The sequence below is a fragment of the Sinohyriopsis cumingii genome, chromosome 1, assembly GCF_028554795.1.
Source record: "Sinohyriopsis cumingii isolate HCF-2022 chromosome 1, ASM2855479v2, whole genome shotgun sequence".
NCBI classification, from domain to species: Eukaryota; Metazoa; Mollusca; class Bivalvia; order Unionida; family Unionidae; genus Sinohyriopsis; species Sinohyriopsis cumingii.
The window spans coordinates 36,077,203-36,102,912 of record NC_142961.1 but is presented as its reverse complement, the minus strand read 5'-3'; the positions used below and the strand labels follow the sequence as shown (position 1 = coordinate 36,102,912).

General features: G+C 34.6%; 1 protein-coding gene across 1 annotated transcript in view; it reads right to left on the bottom strand.

Annotated features, from left to right (window-relative positions):
* Nucleotides 1-514: 514 nt before the first annotated feature.
* The window catches only part of LOC149806702 (phospholipid phosphatase 1-like), a 41,054-nt gene continuing 15,858 nt past the window's right edge, over nt 515-25,710 (bottom strand). Inside the window, exons 2-6 of the mRNA XM_089956755.1 lie at nt 9,547-9,698; nt 7,363-7,586; nt 5,430-5,550; nt 4,574-4,750; nt 515-2,458 (exon numbers count right to left, since the gene is read on the bottom strand). Coding sequence (XP_089812881.1) covers nt 2,249-2,458; nt 4,574-4,750; nt 5,430-5,550; nt 7,363-7,586; nt 9,547-9,698 — 884 coding nt within the window. The 3' untranslated portion in view covers nt 515-2,248. The remainder of the gene's footprint in view (nt 2,459-4,573; nt 4,751-5,429; nt 5,551-7,362; nt 7,587-9,546; nt 9,699-25,710) is intronic.

The following is a 25,710-nucleotide window of genomic DNA, read 5'->3' as shown; positions in this document are numbered from 1 at the left end:
CTGTATTATTAATGAAAGTTGTATTGGGTATTACATACAGCTGTATTGGATAATAATGAAAGTTGTATTGGGCATTAACGAAAGCTGTCTTGAACAGTAAAGAAAGCTGTTTTGGATATTAATGAAAGTGTATTGTGTATTAATACAAGCTGTTTTGGATAGTAATGAAAGTTTTATTGGATATTAAAGAAAGCTGTATTGGATATTAACGTAAGTTGTATTGGATATTAAAGAAAGCTGTATGGGATATTAATTAAAGCTGTATTCGATATTAATTAAAGCTGTATTGTATATTAATGAAAGTTGTATTGGATATTAAAATTTCAAATTAAAAAATTAAACCGATTGTATTCTATGTCTTCAGTATTTCATAAAAAGAACCACATGGTTTATTCTTGTATTGCCGTGTCAGCTTCACAGCCGTCAGTAAATTTTGCCTGTTTCATTTGTTCCATTGGCGTATGGCGCTGTATGCTAGTTCCATGTGCATGGCTTAAATGATAAAATGAAAACGTTTTGTTCTTTTGTGCATTTTATTTGTAAAGAAAAAACGCATCTATTTTTTTAAATAACGTCGATATTTTGATAAATACTAGAGTTTCAACTTACACAAATTGTTATAGGGAAATCATTTTAAAGAAATTCTGTCACTTGTTTACTTACAAACTAAATTAAGCATTTCTCAATATTATAATAAGCAATACTACGCATTTTGTACTTTCCAAACAAGTAAGTATTTGAGCATAGACTCTTTCTCTCTCTCTCTCTCTCTCTCTTGCGCGCTAAACAGTTATCGTTTCCCTACGTTTGTTAATAAGCTTACCTAATTCCACAATAATCACAACCATCTATACAAAGATCGTTGAATTCGGGGGATAATATACTTCTATTCGAGTATCTGAGGACGTAATTTCGGTTTAATTCATTTTTATTGATACAGCGAAATACGGAGAATCACGACGTCAAAAGGTTCCGATGCCTATCATTGATTTTACTGTTGCGGATGTTGAACTTGGCCTAATCCGAAAGCGCATTACGTTTAAAGATGTGTAGAACAGTTTCCTCACTCAGACAATTTCAAAAACATTTAAAAACATGTGTTCCCTAGAATCACAAAACGTTGAAAAGACCATTTTATCTTTATAATATTTTGAAACTGGACCAATATATTACTGGACACTGTTAAATCGGAAATCTAGTCAAAAAGCATCAATTAGAACTAAACACTAGCTTGAAACAACGTTAGTCTTACTATTCATTCCGCATAGGTCTAAAATACGCAGTGTTTCACTTTTTGATTATATTCCTATATAAAGATTTACCGTTGAGTATGTCATTGTGTCAAGTGAAAAGTACATGACATGAAAACAACCTGTTGCTTTATTCAATTACGCTTCTATCACTTTCGGCATTAGGCTTGTTTACCGCATTATACATATGACGTCATCTACACTACACGTGGGATTGTTTGTTACTAATTCAACTGCAGCAAGACACGGTTTGTCTTATGTGTAAATTAAGGGACGAGTCTTTTATTTGAGGGTCGTAGGATGATAATAACGGGTTTACTGTCCACAAATCCTCATATCCAAGACCCATTTTAAACACATTTTGGTAATCTTTGTCCAAACATTTGAAAAATGTAAATAGCCATGTCACTACGTCACAGGGAGAGTCATGGCGTCACAATATTATAGAAGTTTCCGACGCATATCAGATATTTCACTACAGCAAAGTTTGATATTCCACCAGTCAGAAAACGCGTAACATTTGCAGGTGTGTTAGATACCAGCCTGAGAGTAGAAACGTAATAAATTTCAGTCTTGTAATCTGAGAAAGAAGTTCCCACCGGACATTTTTCCCACTCGTATGAATTTATTGAAACGGCTGCTTCGCGGACAGCAGTTTATACTTTAGGTCGTCACGAGACCGCATATAACGTCAATCCTCAATCTATACAAAAACATTGGAGTGCCAGGAATCCTTACTAAAAGTACCTGAGAAGATTCAGAATGCCAGACAATTTGCTCATTTAACTACGGACAATTATAAAGTAAATTCAGAATACCCGATCTTGAATGACAAAACTGTCTAATCAAGCAGGGTACGCATAACATTATCTATTTCAACCTTATTTCTTGTCCAGTTTAGGCTATACTCAATCATGACGTCTAAATCCCAGACGGATTCTACAAACGGTCCAATGAAATTTGAATCAGCACCATATATGATCTCGAAAAGAGATGCATTACACAGTAACTGAAGTTGAGATCCTGATGGGTTGTTTCAAAACGAATGAAGGTGACCGTCCGCTAACATCAAATTCGTTCTGTAGAAGTGGAAGGGGTGTTTGACATCCATTTGTATTAGGGACCCAATTCCCTTCTTCTTCTTCGTCATCACTGGAACTCTTCTCATGTCTCGGCTCATTCAAAAATTTGGTCCCAAGAGAATGAAACTGAAACAGAGAGATAAGGAATGATACAAAACTTGTCACGCTGATAACAAAAATGTTCATTTATCTTTCAAAGTGGAGAACAATCGTTTCGTAAAACATAACAAAATGAGTGAGTGAATGAGGGAACAATATAACTGTCGAAACAATTGGTTACAGTTTTTATGCATTAGAAACTCAAATGCTGGTGAAAAAAAATGATTCTGTTTTATTTCTGTAAATATATCAAAAGGTCCTTCACATATACAAATTTTGTATAACTTTTGGATTAGCGATAAAATGAAAGCATGGATTTTTTACATCTGAGTTTGTAAAAAGGTCACGAATCAATTAAAGTGTCATCGTTGATTGGTTTCAAATTTAAACGCACGCAAATTTAAAATTAATCTTCATGGACGCCACTCCTACCCCATGACCGGAGAGATATATTTTTGCAATGTTACATAACAGAATCTAGTAAAATTGGATGAAAGGATGCTTTCCAATCTGATTTAGGATTGAGCTGAACCTCACATTAATGCAAATATCCACTTTGTAAATATAACATCACAAACAAGCGATATTTTGCTTTAAATTTTATTGTGAATAGAGTCAATACATATTTTTATGGATATCTTAATCAAAGACAAGACGATAACATTAGATGTAAGTTCGTTATGCATGACATTGAAATTAGAGTGAGTTCGTTATGTATGGCATTGAAATTAGCAGTGAACTCATTATGCATGACAAAAATTAGCAGTGAACCCATTGCGCATGACAAATATTAGCAGTTAACCCATTGTGCATGACAAAAATTAGCAGTGAACCCATTGTACATGACAAAAATTAGCAGTAAACCCATTATGCATGACATAAAAATTACCAGTGAACCCATTGCGCATGACAACAATTACCAGTGAACCCATTCTGCATGACAAAAATTAGCAGTAAACCCATTATACATGACATAAAAATTATCAGTGAACCCATTATGCATGACATGAAAATTAGCAGTAAACCCATTATGCATGACATAAAAATTAGCAGTGAACCCATTGTGCATGACAAAAACTAGCAGTAAACCCATTATGCATGACATAAAAATTATCAGTGAACCCATTATGCATGACATAAAAATTAGCAGTAAACCCATTATACATGACATAAAAATTAACAGCGAGTTCGTTATGTATGTTATTAAAATTAGTTCGTTATGCATGGCCTTAAAATTATCAGTGAACTCGTTATCAATGGCAATAATAAAGCAGTGAGTTTATGATATATATCAATGAAATTAGCATTGAACTCGTTATGCATTTCAGTAATATTAGCAGTGAACTCGTTATGCATGTCATCAATATTAGCTGTTAACTTATTATGCATGTCATTAATATTAGCGGTGAACTCGTTATGCATGTCATCAATATTAGCTGTTAACTCGTTATGCATGTCATTAATATTAGCGGTTAACTCATTATGCATGTCATTAATATTAGCGGTGAACTCGTTATGCATGTCATCAATATTAGCGGTGAACTCGTTATGCATGTCATTAATATTACCAGTGAACTCGTTGTTTGTGTCATCAATATTAGCGGTTAACTCGTTATGCATGTCATCAATATTAGCGGTGATCTCGTTATGCATGTCATCAATATTACCAGTGATCTCGTTATGCATGTCATCAATATTACCAGTGATCTCGTTATGCATGTCATCAATATTAGCGGTGACCTTGTTATGCATATCTAATAAGGTCATAAGTATGTTGTACAATTCAGCGGCTTCGCAATAAGAGTTTGCCTACAAATTTTAAAGAGGGCGGAACTTTGGTGATCATCGCTACCTGAATATTTTGACCAAGCTGAAAAATCTAATATACCAAGTTTCAAATCTAAAACCACGTACGAGTCAAAGAAAAACCAAACGGATAACAAGTTGAATTTGATTAAAGAAAAAGCAAGAAACCAAACTGAAATTTTAAAAAATAGTCAAGCTAATCAAATGAATGGGTTGATTGTTTTTTGTTTTTTTTCTTATAACTCTTATTAGTTAAAGCTTCAAAAAGAGATTGACCCACTCTCATAGATGGACCCACACCGTATAAGGACTATGCATATTTTGATGAAAACTTACTATTGCGCATGCCACAATTGATCCTATAATCAGGCCAGCAATGACGTCAGAGGGATGGTGTTTGTGATCGGTTACTCGAGAAACTGCGCACACTAATGACAGAAGAAAAAGAGCCGCTTGGATTGTTGGCTTCAGGATATGCGAGTAGGTGATGTGGAGCCTCTTTTGGATGTAAAGCTACACGAAGAACAAAAACCAAGAACACTTTAGAAAAATTTGTGACATGGGGTTTAACATATTTCATGTCTACATCAGCAAATGCATTGATATTTTACTGGTATTTCAATCTGTTTATACATACAGTTCTTTAAGATGTCTGTTTATACATACAGTCCTTTAAGATGTATGTTTATCCATACAGTCCTTTAAGATGTCTGTTTTTACATACAGTCCTTTAAGATGTATGTTTATACATACAGTCCTTTAAGATGTATGTTTATACATACAGTCCTTTAAGATGTATGTTTATACATACAGTCCTTTAAGATGTATGTTTATACATCCAGTCCTTTAAGATGGATGTAACTTGTGCTCATTTAACATCATGATAAGTATTATAGTCTACCTGTCGTAGATTTATCTCTCAATTATCAATCAGTAATTCTATAAGTTAATCTATCTATCTATCTATCTATCTATCTGTCTGTCTGTCTGTCTGTCTCTCTGTATGTCGGGTTGGTTTAATCAGCCTTTCGTACTTCAAACTAATTAAGAATATTACTTTTTCAACATTAACTGACACGGAAAAGGTAGAATAACAAATTTTAATGACATACTTTTCAAGTAAAAAACATATTCGTTAGAACGAATTGTGCATTTCTGCAATGAAAATATAACACATTTATTCCATACACACCACTAAATACACGGTTGTAAACATGGAGAAGACCGCATGACCGGACGGAAATGACTGGCGCATTGTCCGCAGTGTGTTGGTCAAGTGTTCATCGTTGGTGCAAGTGTAGTTTGTTATGTACCTGGAGAAGAGATTGAAAATAACCATACAGATTTAAAAATAGTTTATCCCCATGCTGGTTTTGAAAGCATGAAAGATAATGACGTCAGTATGCTAACTTATCTCCTCCTAAAGAGCAAAATATTTTAACGTTCTTGTATACCACCAATACGTCTATACATGATGTACAAACACGTGATTTTAACCATTTTGTATACGTCCAATACGGCTATACAGGATGTACAAGCAAATGATTTTAAGTGACTTATGCTTGAAAAAATACTATCTTAAAGAGTATATATATATACATATATATATATATATATATATATATATATATATATATATATATATATATATATATATATGTATATATATATGTATATATATATGTATATATATATATATATATATATATATATATATATATATATATATATATATATATATATATATATATATATATATATATATATATATGTGTGTGTGTGTGTGTGTGTGTGTGTGTATTTTTCGAAATGCACAAGCCTCAAAAATATCAGTGTAACAGCTTTCAAAATACTATATATTAACATATGCATTATACAAAAACATTCGTAATTGGAATAATAGAGACATCACATATTCGTTCATCGAAAGTCTCTTATGCATATATATGTATGTGTGAATGCATGTATGTGTGTATGTGTTTGGATGGATGGATGGATGTGTGTGTGTGTGTGTGTGTGTGTGTGTGTGTACAGATAATTTTATTATAATTGAAAAGAGAGCTTAAGACCTAATTAGTGTTCTGAAAAAGATTTCAAGCAAACTCTCGGATAACTAGGACGTAATCTCAGCTAAGGTGACTATCTTCGAAGATAATGTACGAATGTCGTAACAGGTAAGACAATCAATGTGCGAATATCGTAACAGGTAAGACAATCAAGGTAAAGTAGGAAGAACAAACAATGTTACGATCTAAGACATTCCTGGATTAATAGAATTAAGTCTAAACTTTCGTTCAATGGAAAGGGTTTGACGGAACACGACTTTTATATTTTCTCTGTGTCTTTGTTGTAAAGAAACTTTACCTTGACACAAAAGACAAAAAATGGTAACATACTGAGCAATATACTTGCAACTCTATACATCATAATTTTTTTCAACTTTTTACTTTTGTTTTACTTGAAATACCAAGTGATATACATTAGGATCGCTGATATTTGATATCATGTTTTGCTCAAGTCCTCTAACAATCTTATGCAGACACTACATGTGAGTGAGACTAACTTTCTCGTTTCAACAGGATTTTTTAAAATATTCTACTCTAAGTACTAAATAGTAATGGACTGAACAACATCTTTTAATAACTTATTAAAGGTTCCTCTAGCTTATAAGTATTATTTTTATGCGCAATATTACAAAAGGCGTTGACATAGTTATTAAAAAGACACCTCTCGAGTATTTCAAAATTCTGTTTATTTTGTTCCTTTGGGATATTATTGTTTCCTTTGTAAATTATCGATTTTTAAAAAATAGAAATGCGACAGTCATATCTATTAGTTGAATTGTATCTCCATCTAGAAGCACACATTAATAACTGACTACTATAGAGCAATACCATGTAGAGACCGACAAGAGTTGTAGAAACGAACAAGAGTTTAACAAATAGGTGTATTAACATTACCAAAGTGTTGTTTATTTACGTACGGAGAGAGAGAGAGAGAGAGAGAGAGAGATCCAGTTTCACCAACGTTGAAGATCTGCATTGCTCCCTTAAAATAAAAAGATTAAGAAACAACCAAAAACAGAAAAGGGACACGAAACAAAAGTAACATGAAACAAATCTAACCCTTGACTACAGTCTATGCGAGAGAAATCGGGTCGGCAAACGTCAAAAAATGTCGGTCTTAACCGACCAACGGTGTTCTTCAACACTTCTGTAAAGAGCTGTGCGATGACGAAGCCAAACAGAAAAATGCCAAATCCTTTCAGACAGGTGAAGGGATCTGCAATTATACATCTACTTTTCTTGTATTTTCTTTCCAGCCTGTTCATTACTTCAACCATAAGAAGCTGAAAACAGAGAAAATATTCATTTAAAATCTACATTATTTAGGAGTTCATAGCAAAGATCTCCGTTTCCCTTTAATATAAAATTTTAATGAAGACATTTAATTATAATATCATTACTTCTTTTAAACTAAATACTTTTTCAATTTGATGAGAAAAATTATCATATAAAAACAACGAAAGCTTAGCATAGTCACTGTATGTACTATGTAATTCTTTATAAGAAACCACAACGTCCATTACTTTGAAATCTGAAATCTGATTACATCAACAAAAATTCTGAAAGGAATATATCGTTATATGTATACATGTATTTTAAGATTCAAGGGTAGAAATGACTGAGTTTTCATCAACTATTATGCACTTTAATAAATCAGTAATCAACATGGCAATGAACTTTTAAAATTGGCATTTTTTAAAATTAAGTAAATGCTTTCGAGAAAATAATGTTTGTTAGACTAATAGGATTCCAACTTTGAGTCGCCTGCAGACCTTCTTAACGAAAAGAATGCTATCGGTCAGAATCACTCTATGACAGTACATGCATACACAACATGAACCGCATGGAAGAGCATCGGACACGTAATCAAATAGTCGCGGATTTGATACCTGGACCGTTAAAATCATTTATAACAAAATGTATTGGTACAAAATTTTGTAGAAGAGTTCTGTAGATAATTTCACAGTACATTCTGTCGTGGTCAGCGTGACACGTACCCATTAAGATTGATGTATTGGCTAGTTTCCTGCAGGGGCTGAGATCTGTTCTGCTTGGTGCATGAATTGAATATTAATTAGGACCCGCTTGTTTACCAGTTAGAAACAGATGGGAAATGCTATGTTAACGCGAGGTCATAGCGGTAGAGTGTATAGGGCTGATGTGTACCTGGGGAAAATCTTATGAAATTGTAATCCATTTGAAACGGGTGATATTTTCCAGATTCGGTATCAATAAAGGAAGACTAGATAGGATTTTCGAACCTCGATGGGAGTAATGAAGATTTGTGGCGGGTAAAGTAGTAATCCTGATTGGCTAAGCTAACTGAAGGGGTGTTTTCCAAGACGGAATTCAGGGTTTTAGAATGGTTCCCCTCGTAGAACTAATTAGTTCAAGTTTTTCTTCCATGTCAGTGATTTCTCTCGTTAAACAAGTTGTCGAAAGGATAAGGGGTCTGGAACTTTTAGAGACCAATTTCCAGAGTAAGACATAGGGAGTTCTCAAATTATAAAGAGGGAGCTTGGATAAAGCACAAGGTAAGTCTCGATTACATCCTACAGATGCACTGATGTAAGTTTATAATTGTTGTCGAATTTATTTATTTTTAAATTAAATGTTTGTTTGAGTTAACAAAATGATGTTGCAGGTTATAGATTTCATTTACTTCTAAGATGTCAAACAATATTTCGTTATATGAATGAGTTCTGATTTTATTGGTGTATATGAAAAAAAAAATAATGCAGCAAGATTTCAGCATTTGTGAAAGACCGAAAAGACCAGTTAATACTGACATGAAGGTAATTCGAGTTCGATGAGTCACTTGATCATATGATGAGATTGATCCTATCTATAACAGAGCGGCTCATCAAAATCAGCATTATTTTGTAACTCTATTTCTGAGAGAAAGTGAATCATTCACATATATGTTCGATTTCATTTTTCTTTATGTAATTTATTAAATTGTTTGTATTTTACATACCGGGGATCCTGAAATTCTATTCTATATCTCCGCTCAGTTCTCTAATCTCGCTATCACCGTGGTTGATCATCTCCAAGATCACGATAACCAAAAACCCTAAATAGTGGGCGAGATCTCTCACATCATCTACCACCCCATAACACAAATTCAACAATAATTTAATAAACAAGAATGCGCCAAACGATAAATAAGAACCACTAGTACAATGTTAAAATAAAAATAAAAAAAAAAAAAAAAATAAAAAAATTAAAAGCCTAAATAAATACCACTGTAGTCGTGAGACCAAACGCCACTCCTGTAAGAAGAGCGTTGGAGATCATGCCCGGTTTGTATGGATATTTTAGACTGGTATCGTTACAGAAGAATCCAGACTCGTATGGAGATCCCATCATGTAGAGGATAAGAACAGGTGACCCGACTGAAATAATAATAATAATAATAATAATAACAATATACACAGTGAACATTCTCGAAACATAGGTTATGCAGACTATTTTTGTGCCTAATAATGCCCTCAGATATTTGTTCCATCTATTTTGGGTCGAAAACCTCCTTTATTTGCATAGGTTCTTTGTGAAATTGTCCAGTTATTTCGACCTTGAAGCTAGAACTTTAAGTAGAACATGGAAAGGACCTCATAACATCAGGAAATATAGCCGGTTAGAGCGAGTGTTTCCAGGAAGTTAAATACTTCTTCGACAATATAGTCCAATCATGTCCATAGTTCATTATAACAGCTGGAAACAAATATAAATGCTACTCAATAATGGAATCCCACTCAAGAATAAATTAATCTTTTTAAGAACCAATTTGACAAATTTCAAGATACAAATCAACACTATCCCTAAATTTATAGGTATATTTGTATTAAAGTTAATATTATATCGGTGGTGTCTCAAACTCAAACGAGGGCCACATGATGACTAGTACAATGGCCCGAGGGCCGCACCACTGAAACCTTTATTTGCATTATGTATTATTTTACAAATTCCAGGTGTTGTTGCGGGCTGCAGGGAATAACTCCACGGGCCCCATGGTCACAGCCTTTGAGACCCCTATTCTAGAGTTCCAATAATGGTGATTTACTTTATTATGTTAGTTACGTTATCAAATTTTGTTTCATAACATCGCCATCTCCGGCCTTAAATTTTTAAAAAATATGTTTTGTTCTGTGGAATTTATAAAGTCTTTCAATATTGTGCATTATAAAATATACTTTACATACCGAATCCCATCAAAATGTTCCCTATTTGCTCACGCTTACGTCAAGACAAATTAGTTAAGATGTAAACATGATACACAGACAAGTCAGATAGACTACTAAGGTAATATAATCTATCAAGAACGAGCAATTTCTGTTTTTAAAATTTTGTAGACACTCATTCATTTGAACACTATAATTGATCTCTATAAAAAGAAAACAATCTCATTCTTTGTAAAATATATCTATTTAACTATATCAGGAGATAAATCATCTCTCTCTCTCTCTCTCTCTCACACACACACACACACACACACACACACACACACACACACACACTACGAACAGCATAAAACGGTATGCCCTCATGCTTTAATCTTTCTGTTATTAATCCCACACACCCTGGTGAAAACAGGCGGCAGTAAATGGTTCAAGATTGTCCATCCATTTCCATGTTTTTTATTTAAATTAAAAACCAACTGCCGATATACATAATGACATTTAATCTCTTAGTTTTTCTCGCATTCAAAGATGATTGTACAAACATGCTGTTATGAATCAATTAATATAGGTAAATGTCCCTATACGATGGTAAGAAAATTCACTCTCAGTTGTACCTTTGTGCCTTTAACATGTAAGAAAAATATCATGGTTTGTTTTGGTTATTGTTGTTTGTTTTGTTCAATGACCGGGACGATTGCCACAATCGAAACAAAGACAGAAGAGTACTGAATGAAACAAGATTCGGTTTATCACCTTTATGAACTAAATTGTTTATTTAGGAAGAATATTAATCTTATGTTAGTGTCTACCAAATTATTGTAATAACAAGTCTTGTTCTAGCTACTGACATAAATTCAATACACGATTCTTTTCGTACTCGTTACCGTCAATGTAACATATGTGCTTTAGTTACTGTCACATTTGTATTAGTCACTCAGTCTGTGATTAAACCGCTTGTGTGTTATTTTGCTTCTGCATGTATACAGGTCAGATGCTGAGTGACAGACAGGATTTCCATTCAGGGCCAACAAGGGTGGGGGGGACAACCGGGGAAATATCCCCGTGGCCCGGGCCCGAAAGGGGGCAAGGGCCGAACAACACTTGCAATTTTATAAAAGAAATTTTTTGTTTGAACACGAATTATGAGAGGCTTGGGTGTTTCTTACCCCAGAGCCCGTGATCGCTCTCTACGGCCCTGTTTCCATTGCTGTAAACTTTTCGTCCTTCTATGGTCTACTATGAATGCCCACAATTTGCTGTTTAATTGCCGCAATATCATATTAAAAATAATATCTAACAACTTCAATATTCGTTCTAAACTTGTATCGAACTCACATTAAATTTTATTTTACAAATACGACATTAGTGTAAAGAATAAGGTTTATGCTCTGCCTCGACTACAAAATCTCTGGGACAATTCGATTCTTCCAACGCCTATGTTGTAGTGGGTAACACGTCCGCTGTCGTGTGAAAGAGTGGCGGTGCTATTTCGTTGACCTGACCTTGTCATTCAACTCTACAAACTCGAATGATGTATACTCATAAAAAATAATTGTTCTTAAGGAAGTTTATTTCCTAGTGTTAAGTACTGCGTTATGTAATCGTTTCTGTTGTATGTGCTGCTGTTTGCAAGCATTTTGGTTAGTACACGCTGGGATTAGAGAGAAATGGTGTTTCTGAGTGCCTCATTATTACATGTTGTTTTTTTTGAATGTATAAATATGTGATCATCTACATCAGCACGTAGCAGAGGAAATCAAAACGAGCAGGAGTGAACGTGCCCTCAGGCTATGAAACTTCATGTCGTAATCTTGGTTTGTAGTCAATGGGTTCTCATAAATGAGATTAAGTACAATTTATATACTCCCTTCTTTATAACAAGTTTGATTTAATTAATACATTTTGGCTTTTATATAAGTACTCTAAAAAAATGTACAGCACGTTTTATACGTTGAGACAAGAACGTTTTATAAGTTGAGACCTGCATGAAGGATTGCCTTATTGACAAACTTGTAGTCTCTTTACAAATTGTATATGTAAAATAACAAATAAAAAAGTCAATTTTATTGGCTCGTCTCTATTCTTTTTTTCTTTTTTTTTGTAATTTTCTGATGGTGAGGGATATACATAGTTTCAATAAAAGATTGGTCGTGTCTGCTCAGATATGACGTGTTAGCTTTAACTTTGAAATACAAAAGTTAGAGTAAAATAATTTCCAACAAAAAATGACATATGTATGACTCGTTCCGGTGCATGGACTCAAAATGTTCAATTTTGATTTATTCCTGCAGTGGATTTGAAGAAGAGTGAATGGAGGAAAATGAAAGACTTACGAAAAGAAAGAAAAGTAAAGAAAGAAGCATAATAAGAACTGGGCATTTATTGACTTATTGGGCCAAAATGCAAGTTTAAAAAGAAATTTAAAAACATCAGCCAGAACAAAATCGTAAAACAGCCACATGGCCTCGGATAATGGTAAGACGCTGGTCTGTTCACATCGCACATTCCAGATAATGGCGTATCACCCTATGGTGTAATCTGTGCAATGCAAACCTTTGGCTTAATGACACTGCCTACTAATGTATACAACATGAAACTGAACTGAACATCAAAGGGTTATCTGTTCATACGCATTAACATTATTTCACCACTGTTTAAGATTTTACTCTGGAAAAAGTAGCACTTCCGTTCTTTTTTTTAAATGTGCAAACTGCGATAGTTTTCCAGCAGCTTTGTATTGCTCATTGGTATATAATGACGCCTGTTTACGTGCCACCTCGCAACGTCATCAACCTTGTGTTCCTTTACTTTAAGGATGTCCTGTTTTGCTTCAACACTAACTGTGTTGCCAGATAAGATGTTCACATATATATATATATATATATATATATATATATATATATATATATATATATATATATATATATATATATATATATATATATATATGAAATCAATTGCTACCTAAGTGCATCGCACGATAAATTGGATATATAATGACGAGGTTTTCAATTCTTTTATTACATAATGAAAAAGAAAGTGCGTACACAATTTTAATACTCGTAATAATTCATGTGAAATAAAATTATAGAGTTAACAAAAAATATGCAACACCGACGTGACGTAATTTCAGCAATTGCTTCGTACAAAGAAAGTCACTCACCAACATACACTTTACTGTGTGTACTCGGTTAGAGGAGATTATCAACTGTACAAATTTCATGAATTTTTACATACTCATTCAGTTGCTATTTTACGTTCGGTAATTGGCATGCTTTAACGTACGCAAGAAAACACTCTTACGATTATTTACCTTTAACGACGTGCTACTTTATGTACAGTAAGGGACACACTATTGTATGTACAGTAAGCGACGTGCTACTTTATGTACAGTAAGGGACACGCTATTGTATGTACAGTAAGCGACGTGCTACTTTATGCACAGTAAGGGACACGCTATTGTATGTACAGTAAGCGACGTGCTAATTTATGTACAGTAAGGGACACGCTATTGTATGTACAGTAAGCGACGTGCTACTTTATGTACAGTAAGGGACACGCTATTGTATGTACAGTAAGCGACGTGCTAATTTATGTACAGTAAGGGACACGCTATTGTATGTACAGTAAATGACTTTCTTTTTTATGTACCATTAGTGACATGCTACTTTGATTTATTTTTGTAATTGATTTTTTGGGGATTTATTAATTTGATTGATTATAAGTGAGTGCAACTTTTTCCATTCATTTTTATGTAATGACCCCTTAAGTTTGTGGTAGATATTCAACTAAGCTTAGCGCTAGGACCTTTAGCCGTGCAATTTATTTATTTATTTTTTAATAATTTATCTTAAAAGTTAAACACTCGTACATTTCAAAGCGTTCAATTTTAAGGTAAAGAATCCTAAGAGAGTTTTCTTGTGTATGTTAAATAAAATCATTAGATATCCACTAAAAACTTAATAACAAAGATCACAATGAATACAGTCTCAATTAATTGTAATAAAGTTATCAAAGGTACGGTTTTCTCCATGTGGCACTTTACAATCAAATTTGTGGCAGCTGCGTTATCCTAACAAGGGGAGGCAACCATCTGTGAGAAGTATGGCTTACAATGTTGAGACACAATAAAACTCTTTTTTTTTTTAAATCGCCAAGATTACCCCCACCCCTCCACACCGCCGAAAATTAAAAAAGTGAAAAATTATATTTTAATCAAAGTCAATCAATACATTTTATGGCGTGACTGAGCATCACGAATTTGGTTCAGTCTTGCATCTTATTCTATCTTTTTCAGCCAATCAAACGTTCCTTAAATCAGCACAAACAAAGATGAAGTCAAACTATAAAGTTCCAAACGAAAAAACTAATGAATGTAAATTAACAGTAGATTTAATTTTAAATATGTAAGTTATGCAAAGATTTCACGGTACTACAGAAAGTAACCGCCAAACAGAAATCACAACTTTCATTGTGTTCTGATTCAATTTTGTGTTTTATCATATAAATTGAAGGAGCAGTTCATTATATGATATGCTTTAATGACAGACTAGTACAAAATTCGTTCAGTTCCAAGAGCGTTACCGTTTCTCTTGAAAGCAAAAGAAAAGTAACAGGAAAAATCGGTAAGCTCTCGTGTTTATTAGTTAATTAATTCAGTGTTTGTTTCATTAATTCGCTCTTCATTTCATTCATCGCTATGTCTCCGTACAAGTACGATACATTAAAAAGATGAAATGACGACTAATATTCTTAGTACAATTGTACGCAAAAAGACATACACACTCAAATTGTACACATACAGAAACACACACAAACTGTACACATACAGAAACACACAAATTGGACATATAAAGAAATACACACACACACACACACACACACACACACACACACACACACACACACACACACACAGTTACTACTGCAGACGTATGGCCTGCAAATGACTTGTATGCATTTTGTAATGGGAATAGTATTATTCTAGTATTTTCTGTCTCCAGAGGATTTGTGCACGTGGTTATTAAAATGCGGTTCTAGCGGTATAGGTATAGGAGAATATCCCTACGAAGGAAAATAGTCATCATAGAGTGTACACTGTTTCGATTGTAAATATAATTATTTCCAAGTATTTTCAAGTGCCTGGTACTTACTAATAGGCTAGAGAGACTAAACACGTGACTATAATATGTATACAGCAAAAGTGTCCCATTTAAATCAACCGATGGCGAATTGCGATGGATGGTACTTTGTGTATTTTAGATAGTATTGATTGATTGATTGATTTGTAAAAAGTATGTCAAAGTTTAAAGCTTCTTGTAATAAAGAGCATTCAGATATGTTCAAAATTGGGCAATTAGTCAAAATGTTAGACAGCCAAGTGTAATTGGATCATAGTTTGAAAAAATGTTTGTGATGTTCTTTCAAGTATATTTTTAATTCAAACATTTTCATGGATTGCATCAGATACACACACCCTTCCTACCCATATATATCTCTCTCTCTTGATCGATCGATCGATTGATTGATTGACTGATTGAATGATTGATTGACTGATTGATTATAACAGCTTGATTATCTTCGTCGTTGTTATCACCGTCGTCGCTGTCCGCCTCCTCTTTGTCATCATCAACATTCACACTAAATGTGAGCGGTCAAGGTGAGTACTGCATGAAATACTATATATAAAAAAACACCCATAAGTAAAGTGAAAACAATTTGTAAAAATCATCAGCGAAACCACTAATACTTGGCGAACGCAAAGTTATTACCTCTGGTAAATGCAACTTATAAATGTTGTTATGACAGTAGTAAATTGCAAGGTATTAATTAGTAAAGAGAGGACTCCAATTTCACTAATTATTTAAAAGTCAGTGTTTTCAGTACAAGAAGGATGGAATGCAAGTTGCTTGTATAGTGTTCCTTCCCTCGTAATATGATACAACAATCAGTATATTGTTGAATTAGTATTGCACATGCTTTTACCTTGGAAATCTAGGAATTCGTCCGTCCTTGGATAAGGCAAACAGTCACGACTGCGCAGTTAGTTTTACGGTTTCTTAATGGATTGTCATGAATTTTGGTAAACGTTATCATCATAATCAGGAGATGGACATATCGAAACATCACTGTGCTCCCGCTAGTTTTATAGGATTTTGTTGCAATTTTTGTTTTGCATCTGGGTCGAGTTTATGACAAAATGTTCTGAATGCAGTAACGGCCTGATTTTGGAGTCTCCCTCCCCATCCCCACCCACCCCCAACCCCCGGATTTACGCGCGGGGCCCCTTGTGAGCACGGCATTTGGAAATAAATTTTTCAACAAGTTTTATATGATATTGAACTTAAACTTTTCTTCCATCGCTTTAATAGTACATTTTCTCTCCATACACACACACACACACACATATATATATGGTATAGATGATGTCATCACCTACACAGGGGCCCCGAGTGGCCGAGTGGTCTAAAGCGCTCTTCGTTACGGATCACTGCCATCTCACCTCTGTCTGCGTCGGTTCGAGTCTAGGATTCAGCCAATGTGGGTATGTGAGAAAGCTTGCCAGTAGCTTCTCGTGGGTCGGTGGTTCTTTCCGGCGTTTTCCCGGGTTCTTCCTCCACCATTAATACTGGCCGCCATGTATAGCCTATCGCGTGCTGAAAAATGGCGTTAAACCCCACAACAACAACAATCACCTACACACGTGCCACCGCAATTGTTATAAGAGTTACTGTCCTTTACGAATTGCAGCAGTGAATGGCAATGTGTTTTGAACAGAGCTGATCTGTAAGATTTCAGTAGACCGTCATGAAATGGGAAATAATATGAGTATCATCGGCAGATGTACATATCTAAGCGCACATGTAATTTTTGTGAGAGTTTTTGCCCTTTATAACATGGATCATTGTATATAGACGACTCACTGTGCCATCGTAATATTTGTTTATTTCCTCTTTTGCTCTACATCTAAATGCAACATAAGATATAATCTTATGAAAACAATTAGTTCTGCAGCATCTATGTATTGAGTGTGAAACTTGGCGTATATTAATGTTCTCTTCTAAAAATGCACATACTGACAAATCTTCGTGCATCAGTAATTTTGCACGAGTTATTCCCCATGACAACGTGATGCAATACATTAAAGGCTATGAATGCAAGAACTGTTGAAATGTTTAGTGAATTGATGCAAAACGTAATGCATATTATTGTCACCAGGAGCTGATATGCATGCAGATCAGTCGTTGTGCTCTATTTTTAGAAGGATTGTGCCTCAACTTGACTATTGATTCATGTACATCACCATGTAGGCTAGGATGCGGGAGTGGTATTACTGACAAAGTTCATAAATAAAAAAAAAATGGTGTAAACGTTGTTGACGTGTATTTGACAATGACTTAACTCTTATATAGTAATAGCGGAAAGAGGATATGTTACAAAGGATAACATGCATGACTCACAGTCACAACAGTATGGCTAAAACAATCTAACCCACAACAAACCTTTATCAATACACAAGTGGACACATAGAATACTATACTAAATGCAGATGATGACTCGGAAACTGTCAGCACGTTGAGATTTTGCATAGATCTGATGTTACAGTGTACATTGTTCATGTAATAGTTACCGCCAAAGATATAGGTCTTCAGAGTTCTCGCAGACTGTCTTTAAATTGAGCAATCGTAGCAAACGATGGTTTGGCTTTCGTTGACGTTTACGGAGCAGCAATACAAGTAAAATTTTTAGTGTATAGGCGGCATTCGGAACAAAATTCCTTTCATAAGGAAGCACGATGATAGCCTACATAGGCAAGTCCGATGGTAGGATTCGAACCCACTCCCATTTGGCTCTCGATATCACGCTAACCACCACTGAGCAATAGAAACTCCTCATAAGGTTTGCATGTAGACGCGACGGGTCTTTCCCCGTATCAAAGACCACACGGTGAGGAAAGTATTTAACTGACTTACAAAAAAAGACTCTCTCGTTTGAAACTGCAAAAATACGGCACAGTGGTGCCAGTAGGTATAACGGTATCAACTGAAGAACTCCGGGGAGGGGAGGGGCGGAGTTTATTGTGTATTCAGAAATAAACAACGAAAATAGGTGTAATTTGTGCATATTTTAAGTGTTGTAATTTATGTAAGGCTTATGTAAAATTTAGTCCATTAGCAACGTGCGAGATTATGTTAATTCATATCTGGATTATATTTTGTATTTTTGGGGGTCATTTTTAAATGTGATAAACATCAAAGAAAATGTATCTGTTGCGACCAGATAATTCTTACCTCTGCTTATTTTCAAGCACAGTTATCCCATTTAAATGCAATGGAGTACCTGGTTCTGTCCTTGTCGAATTGACCATCTAACCTTGCACTCTATGACAGTGTGTGACATGCATGCTGAGTTAGGATAGAGAGTATATTTATTTCACCAAACATTAGCACTGTCTATGGAAAAACAGCTGGTACCATAATACCGTGGTACCGTGATACCATTAACTGAGTAGTTGAAAGCGAAGTGGGTATTTTCAAGATGGTCCGTTTCTAGATGTGTGTTTTGGGAACCGAGTTTTAACGATTGTGATTTCTCTTCGACTTTATTGAATTTGTTTTATCACTTTATATTTAATTTTGGTAAGTTTGAGACAGACCCTTGATCAAATTTTTACAGAGAAATGTTTCGCATTAGAACTTTAGTTCATATATTACATCAACCATAATGTATCTTATACTACTTCACTTCTAATATATCATAAAACCGCAGTCAATAATCTTTGAAGGTCATGTGATACTTGGTTAGAGAAAATGACGTCAGAAATTAGTTTGCTGTTCATATTAATATTCGTAGTTGTTCACCACCCACAGTCTCAGGAAGTGGATATTTACAATTATCGTTTCACTGTAATTCAACCAAAATTGTTTATTGTTTAATATGCAGTTATTGACATCGTGCGTTACTTTATTGTTGAGAAGTACATATGTATACATTTCAATGAAAAAGAGCACTTGAGGTACTTTTGAATATAATAGTGATTTATGGGCATCAAATAATAATTCCCAGATTTTACGCACATGTTTCCTGTGTAGTACACGTCTGTGCATTGCCTGCATCTAGAGAATGCAGATCGGCCTGAACACTGTATGCAACGCAATTCAAGTGATCAATTTTTGATTGATATTCACCTGTTTTAGTGCAAAAAGAATTCGGATTTTCTGCAAGTAAGAATTCTTCATTTATGAGGTTCAAGTAATACGCATGTCTGGCATTACCAAGACGACTACATGCTATCATTCTCACAAATTCACATACCCATGTCTGTCCAACACCCCACTTACTGATAGCACTATCAGTCATACGAATCAGAGCCAATATTTACAGACGAACACTTAACTATATTACCTCTCTCTTCCAAGTTCCTAAGAAAGAAAAGTTATCTTTGGAATCATACAAACGACTTAGAAAAATGGTACTAAAAGCTGCCTCGCTAGGAGCTCAACAGTAAGACGTTAGTGTTAGGACTGGTCGGCTTGGTATCATTATAATGTTAATTGGTGGGACATCATGCGACATGCTCTGTGTCTACGGCATGATGTCCCACTGCTAGACATCACTGTAAACTGCCACACTGCAGACATCGTAGCGATATGACTGAAAAATTGTTAAAAGCTACGTTAAAAATCCAAATCACACGTACACTCATTTGTAATCATAAAAAATCTAGTTATTTTTTATATATAAATATATGGATACGATCAATTTGAAGAATTAATTCGGTCTGATTGCTCAGATAAACGTGTTTAGTGATATATTGATCTGGTAGACAAAGGGAAGCTTGAACACAGCATAAAATAATGTTGCTGAGAGAAAAATGTTCCAGCTCTCACATCAAGAACAAGGAACTGAAGAAGAAGAAGGTGGAGGAGGAAAAGAAAAAGAAGATAATGATAATGATATTGCTATTGTTGTTGTTGTTGTTGATGATGATATTGATGATGATGATGATGATGATGATGATGATGATGATGAAAGGATGTAAATATAACGGGTTGCTACCATGATGTAAAAAGTAAAGGAGGTCATTTAAAACAATTAGGTTTTGTTTTGGGAATTAACTTGTATCTGTATCTGTTTTGTTCAATTTGTTTAAACATATTTTATTACCATAATAATGAAGCAATTAGGCTTGGGCAAAAAGCTCCCCAACTTAGGTACAGTCCCCCTCCCCCTGCATCAAAGCATTATCATAATATTTGAGAGAGAGAGAGAGAGAGAGAGAGAGGGTTATGAGTATAATGCACCCATGAATGTGAAATAAGTAAGCATTCCTGAGTGGATTTTCAGCCATATGAAATAAGTCAGTATAATCAGAAAGATTGTCTGGTTTCCTTTTAAAATCTGAGCCAACTTAAAACACATTAAAAGTGAGATCAAATGATAGTTGAGAAGAACCTTGAAGTGGCAGACCAATCGTTGCAGGGAAACGTAGGTGATAAAGATTTAGAAAAAAAAAGATCTTTTAAATCGCCATAAGTGTTACACTCAAAAAATAACGAAGGGCAGTTCCAGCTCCACGATTATATAATGATTGTTGATTAGCAAATACGTCATCATATATAGCACTTCATTTATTTCAAATTTTTCATGGAGGGAAGATTTCTTCTCATTATGCGTATAAGGGGCGTTCACATCTTTCGCAATTTACACATCGTCAAAATTTAACGATGTATGGCGAAGATCGTGCTCCAAAATAAGGTCGAAATATTCAATGATCTCTTGATATTTATAATCTATATAGTGGAGTTTTTTCTTGAAATAATAACTTGTTAGATCGTCAGCAGGAGATATTAATAATGTCGGTGAGAGATATGATACCGCATCTTTATTACATGTGTAAGCTCTCATTAAGAGCCGTGTCACTTGCGATAACCAGATATTACTGACAGCTTACAAATCTCATTTCCATATAAATATCTTCACCAGAAGCCAGTAAGTTCCTAATTAAACTCATATCATCACTTGTTATTGATGTCCGTGATACACAAGACCAACAAAAATTGTTCAGTATCGGAGAACGCTGAAATCAAATTGACTGTATTTTCCTTAGAGCAGAGTGTAAGAAATTCTTTTATTTTCCGATGTTCTTCGAATTTAGGACCGATGCGCAGACTGCGCGATCTTTTGAAAGGGGGAAGTAAGCCTCTGTTACTTATAGGCTGTAGAATGTGTGGAGATAAAGTACTTTGTTGCTGCTCTTGGGTTATTGGGAGCACCGTTAAAAGTGGCGACGGCTTAGGACCAAGTTGTTTGCTCTACAATCCTCACAATGCAGAGAAAGTTAACATACTTGTACATGTATTTCACTTATCTGGAGCGGCATTTGTTTCTGACGAAAACGATTGCTTCTGCAAACTTAGGAAATGCACTTGAAACTGTACAACGTGCACTACTTTTGCCTGTCCTTTAAATACGGAAACGAATTTCCACAGCGCAGACGTTACTTTGTTCTCAGAGCGCTCTTAAGAAATTTTAATATATCAAAACTTAAAACCAGTTATCGACACATTTTTCCCAATAAATCACCTCTGACGTTGAGAAAGTCAAAAGGGCCAAGTATGCAATCTTCAATATGATACACACAAACAGTAAGCCTAGCTGTGTACACTTAAACTCAAATTCCCGCCGCCGCCCACCACATCATTCAGATATCCAAATAAGGAAAACTGATAGATCTTTAAACGTTCTATAAAATGTTCATAACTTATTATTTTTAAAAAGAAAAAGAAAACAAAAGTACGGGGGAGGGCGTGGGAGGAGTAGCTTTTCTTAACTTTTTTAATTCTGTGCTATAATACGAAACTGCAAAGACAATTTGAACAATCACATAATTCGTTTACTTCTTTCTTTTTTGTGACGTGGTTGTGTATAACGTTCTTAATAACATGACACTTTGACACTGATGTCATGTATTAGAACATGCTAATTATTATTCATATTTAGCTATTCCTCATGCTACTTGATGTGATATAATAATGTGTGTGTGAAATGTATATACTTATGGGGAATTATAAAATAATAGGAAGTATAAATAACATCAACCTAACTTTAAAAGTATTGAGTCAAATTAAAAGGAAAATGAAACAAAACTTATTCTTTAATTGATTTGTAATAATTAAAAGAGAACATCAAAATCAAGTTCATTGGGCTTCCATACGCTTGTGTCAGAAGAATTGGCAAACATTTTACCCTTTGACCTTTGAAACTTATGAACCAGATAATTTCCTACCCTGTTCAAACATCTAGAATGTCAAGGATCAAGTTCCTATGTGTTGACAAAGAATTGGAAAATCAATATTTTTGTGGATATATGAGACAAGACTTAGACTGGTCATGTACTTAATTCAATAATTCTGTATGTGACGCATATATATTAGTTGCAAAAATTAAAAGCATTACTACATTTGGATATAATTTTCAACCAGAAACTGCAAAAAAGAGTCCCGTTTGTTATTTCTCATCAGACCAAATCAACTCAAGTAGCCAAATCTACTGGAGAGAAGAATTATAAAATTCAACAAAAAGTTAAATTTCCTCTTACGGCAGAAAAAAAGAACCTGTGGGCGTTTCCAAATCATATTTTACCAAACAAACGGTAAAGAAAAACTTGCTTTTGGAAATATTTCGGTTGTACAATCATATATATATATATGGTTAGCAAACCCTGATTAGCTCTGGCCTATGGAATGTTATTTGCACTGTTTAACTAGCTTTTAACAACAAAGTGGGGGGGAGTTGGGGGAGGGGAAAGTTCTAGCTCGGCACCCCCGCCCCCCTCCATCCGGGGTCCACCACTGAGAATTTAGGCGATTTGTTGTTAAAAGCTAGTTAAACAGTGCAAAGAACTTTCCATAGGCCAGAGCTAATCAGGGTTTCCTAACCATAACCGTGAATCTAAATTTGTTTCAGCTCGAAAAGATTTTGCTTCTTATTTTAATGTGGAAAAAGATATTACTCATATAAATTGTAAATGGGTAAAGCTTGTGTTGTGCGTTTTGGGATTTTAAATTTGAGTCATATCGCTACGATGTCTGCAGTGTGTCAGTTTATATTGATGTCTAGCACTAGGGCATCATTGCGCAGACATGTGGCATCATGTCCCACCCAGTCACATAATCCTCACACCAGGACGACAAGTCGTAACACTAGCCTCTTAATGCTGAGCGCCAAGCGAGTCGGCTGCTAGTACCATTATTTAAAAATATCTTTGTTATGACTCGGCCGGGGTTTAAACCCCCGATCTCCCACATTCCAGGCAGACGCCCTAACCACTTAGGCCACCGGAGCGGAAGGTAAAGTTTGACAAAAATATATGATTGTACAAACAGTTAATAAAGTCATAGCAAACAAGCATGCATTCAAAGGTACACTACCTATCGGAAAACGATTCGTTCTGATATTGCTTTTCTATTCATCATACAGTAAAATAAAATTATTGTTTATTATTCCTTGCAGTGTTTGCCTTACTGAAAAGTGGTTGAAACGCTGTTACGCTATTTATCATATACCATGTATGTGTCATTTAAAAAATGTGTTAACGTATGACATGTATGTGTCATTTCAATAATGTAACAATAGTTAACGTATGACATGTATGTGTCATTTCAATAATGTAACAATAGTCAACGTATGACATGTATGTGTCATTTCAATAATGTAACAATAGTTAACGTATGACATGTATGTGTCATTTCAATAATGTAACAATAATTAACGTATGGCATGTATGTGTCATTTCAATAATGTGACAATAGTGAACGTATGACATGTATGTGTCATTTCAATAATGTAACAATAGTTAACGTATGACATGTATGTGTAATATTCTTCATGTAAACAAATAAAACTTTGAAAACAATTACTGATTGCTATATTGAGAAAATAAACTATACTTTTTTAAAATAGCTCACGTTTCGTTTCTGTATGTCACGGTGATGAGGGGCTTGTATAAGACATTGGTACAAAATGAATCATCTTCTGTAGAAGAAATGCATGGTGATGATATAGCAGGTCCGTTTACATGCTTGAGACCTAACTGTTTCGCTTACACAACCAATTTAACCATACATGTAATAACAGCTGTTTGGTTTTTAATGTTTCGCTCTGATGTTAAAAGTGTGGAAGGCACGGGGCAAAGTAATGTACTCCATAACTCTAACAACGTTAAGAGAGTTAACATTCATTTTCATGTCTTTCACTGACCTAGATTGACTTTGTTTTGATCACTTTTAGGAACACTATGATCTGTTGAAAGCAGACAGCTGCCAAAAAATGACAGGTTCTGTGTGCTGGAGAAATGTACCTGAAATAGCATCAAGTGCACCAGGTTTGCCTGTTCTTGAAATAGCAAAGTGAAGTTTCACAAAATATAAATTGCTGTTATGTGAAAGGGGGCTTTTGAAATTGTAAAATATTACAAACTAAAAGAAGTTTCTTTTTGGGTTTTTTGATTACCCGTGAGGGTCAAGGAAGCGGAAATAACAAGGCAATCTTTTTGAGAAGTAGATGACAACAACTAGATTTTTACTCTCAAACCCAAACAATCTTTTATCATTCAGAAATGAAAATAAAGAAAATGGTAAGTTTAGGATATACACTATACACGTTGTTTTTTTACATAACAAGGAATACCGGTTGGGGAAATCAGGGGCATATCTTTTTTCAATTTTGAACCCTTTGCAAAAGTTCAAAAATGCTGGAGCAAAACCTTAATTTATTTAACAAAGGTGTGTGTAACAGAACACCTATCGGTCAGTCATGCAGTTTAGGGAATAGTGGACTAGTTAGCCTCCCTCTACAAGAATTTAACAGGGAGCTTTATTGGTGTTTAGCTTCACATGTCAATCAATATGAAAGGTAGTATCCAATTCCTAACAACCATCGGATTCCAATAAGGAGCCTTTTCCTTGACGATAGATACACGCACACTGAAGAAGAGTAACCAGTCTCCTTTTGATAGTGAGATTTCGGCCTTTAATGAAGCTTCTGAAATCTTGAGAGTTTTACTAGCTCAAGTTTTATTGAGAGACAGACCGTCAGACAGACGGAAAAAAATGTATTTAGTTTTCATAAACAAAGTATTTCAGTATTTAAAGTTCAGTCTAAATTAAATCTTTCATTGGTGATTCTGTCATGCTATTATGTAATTGACAAAACATAATAAAGT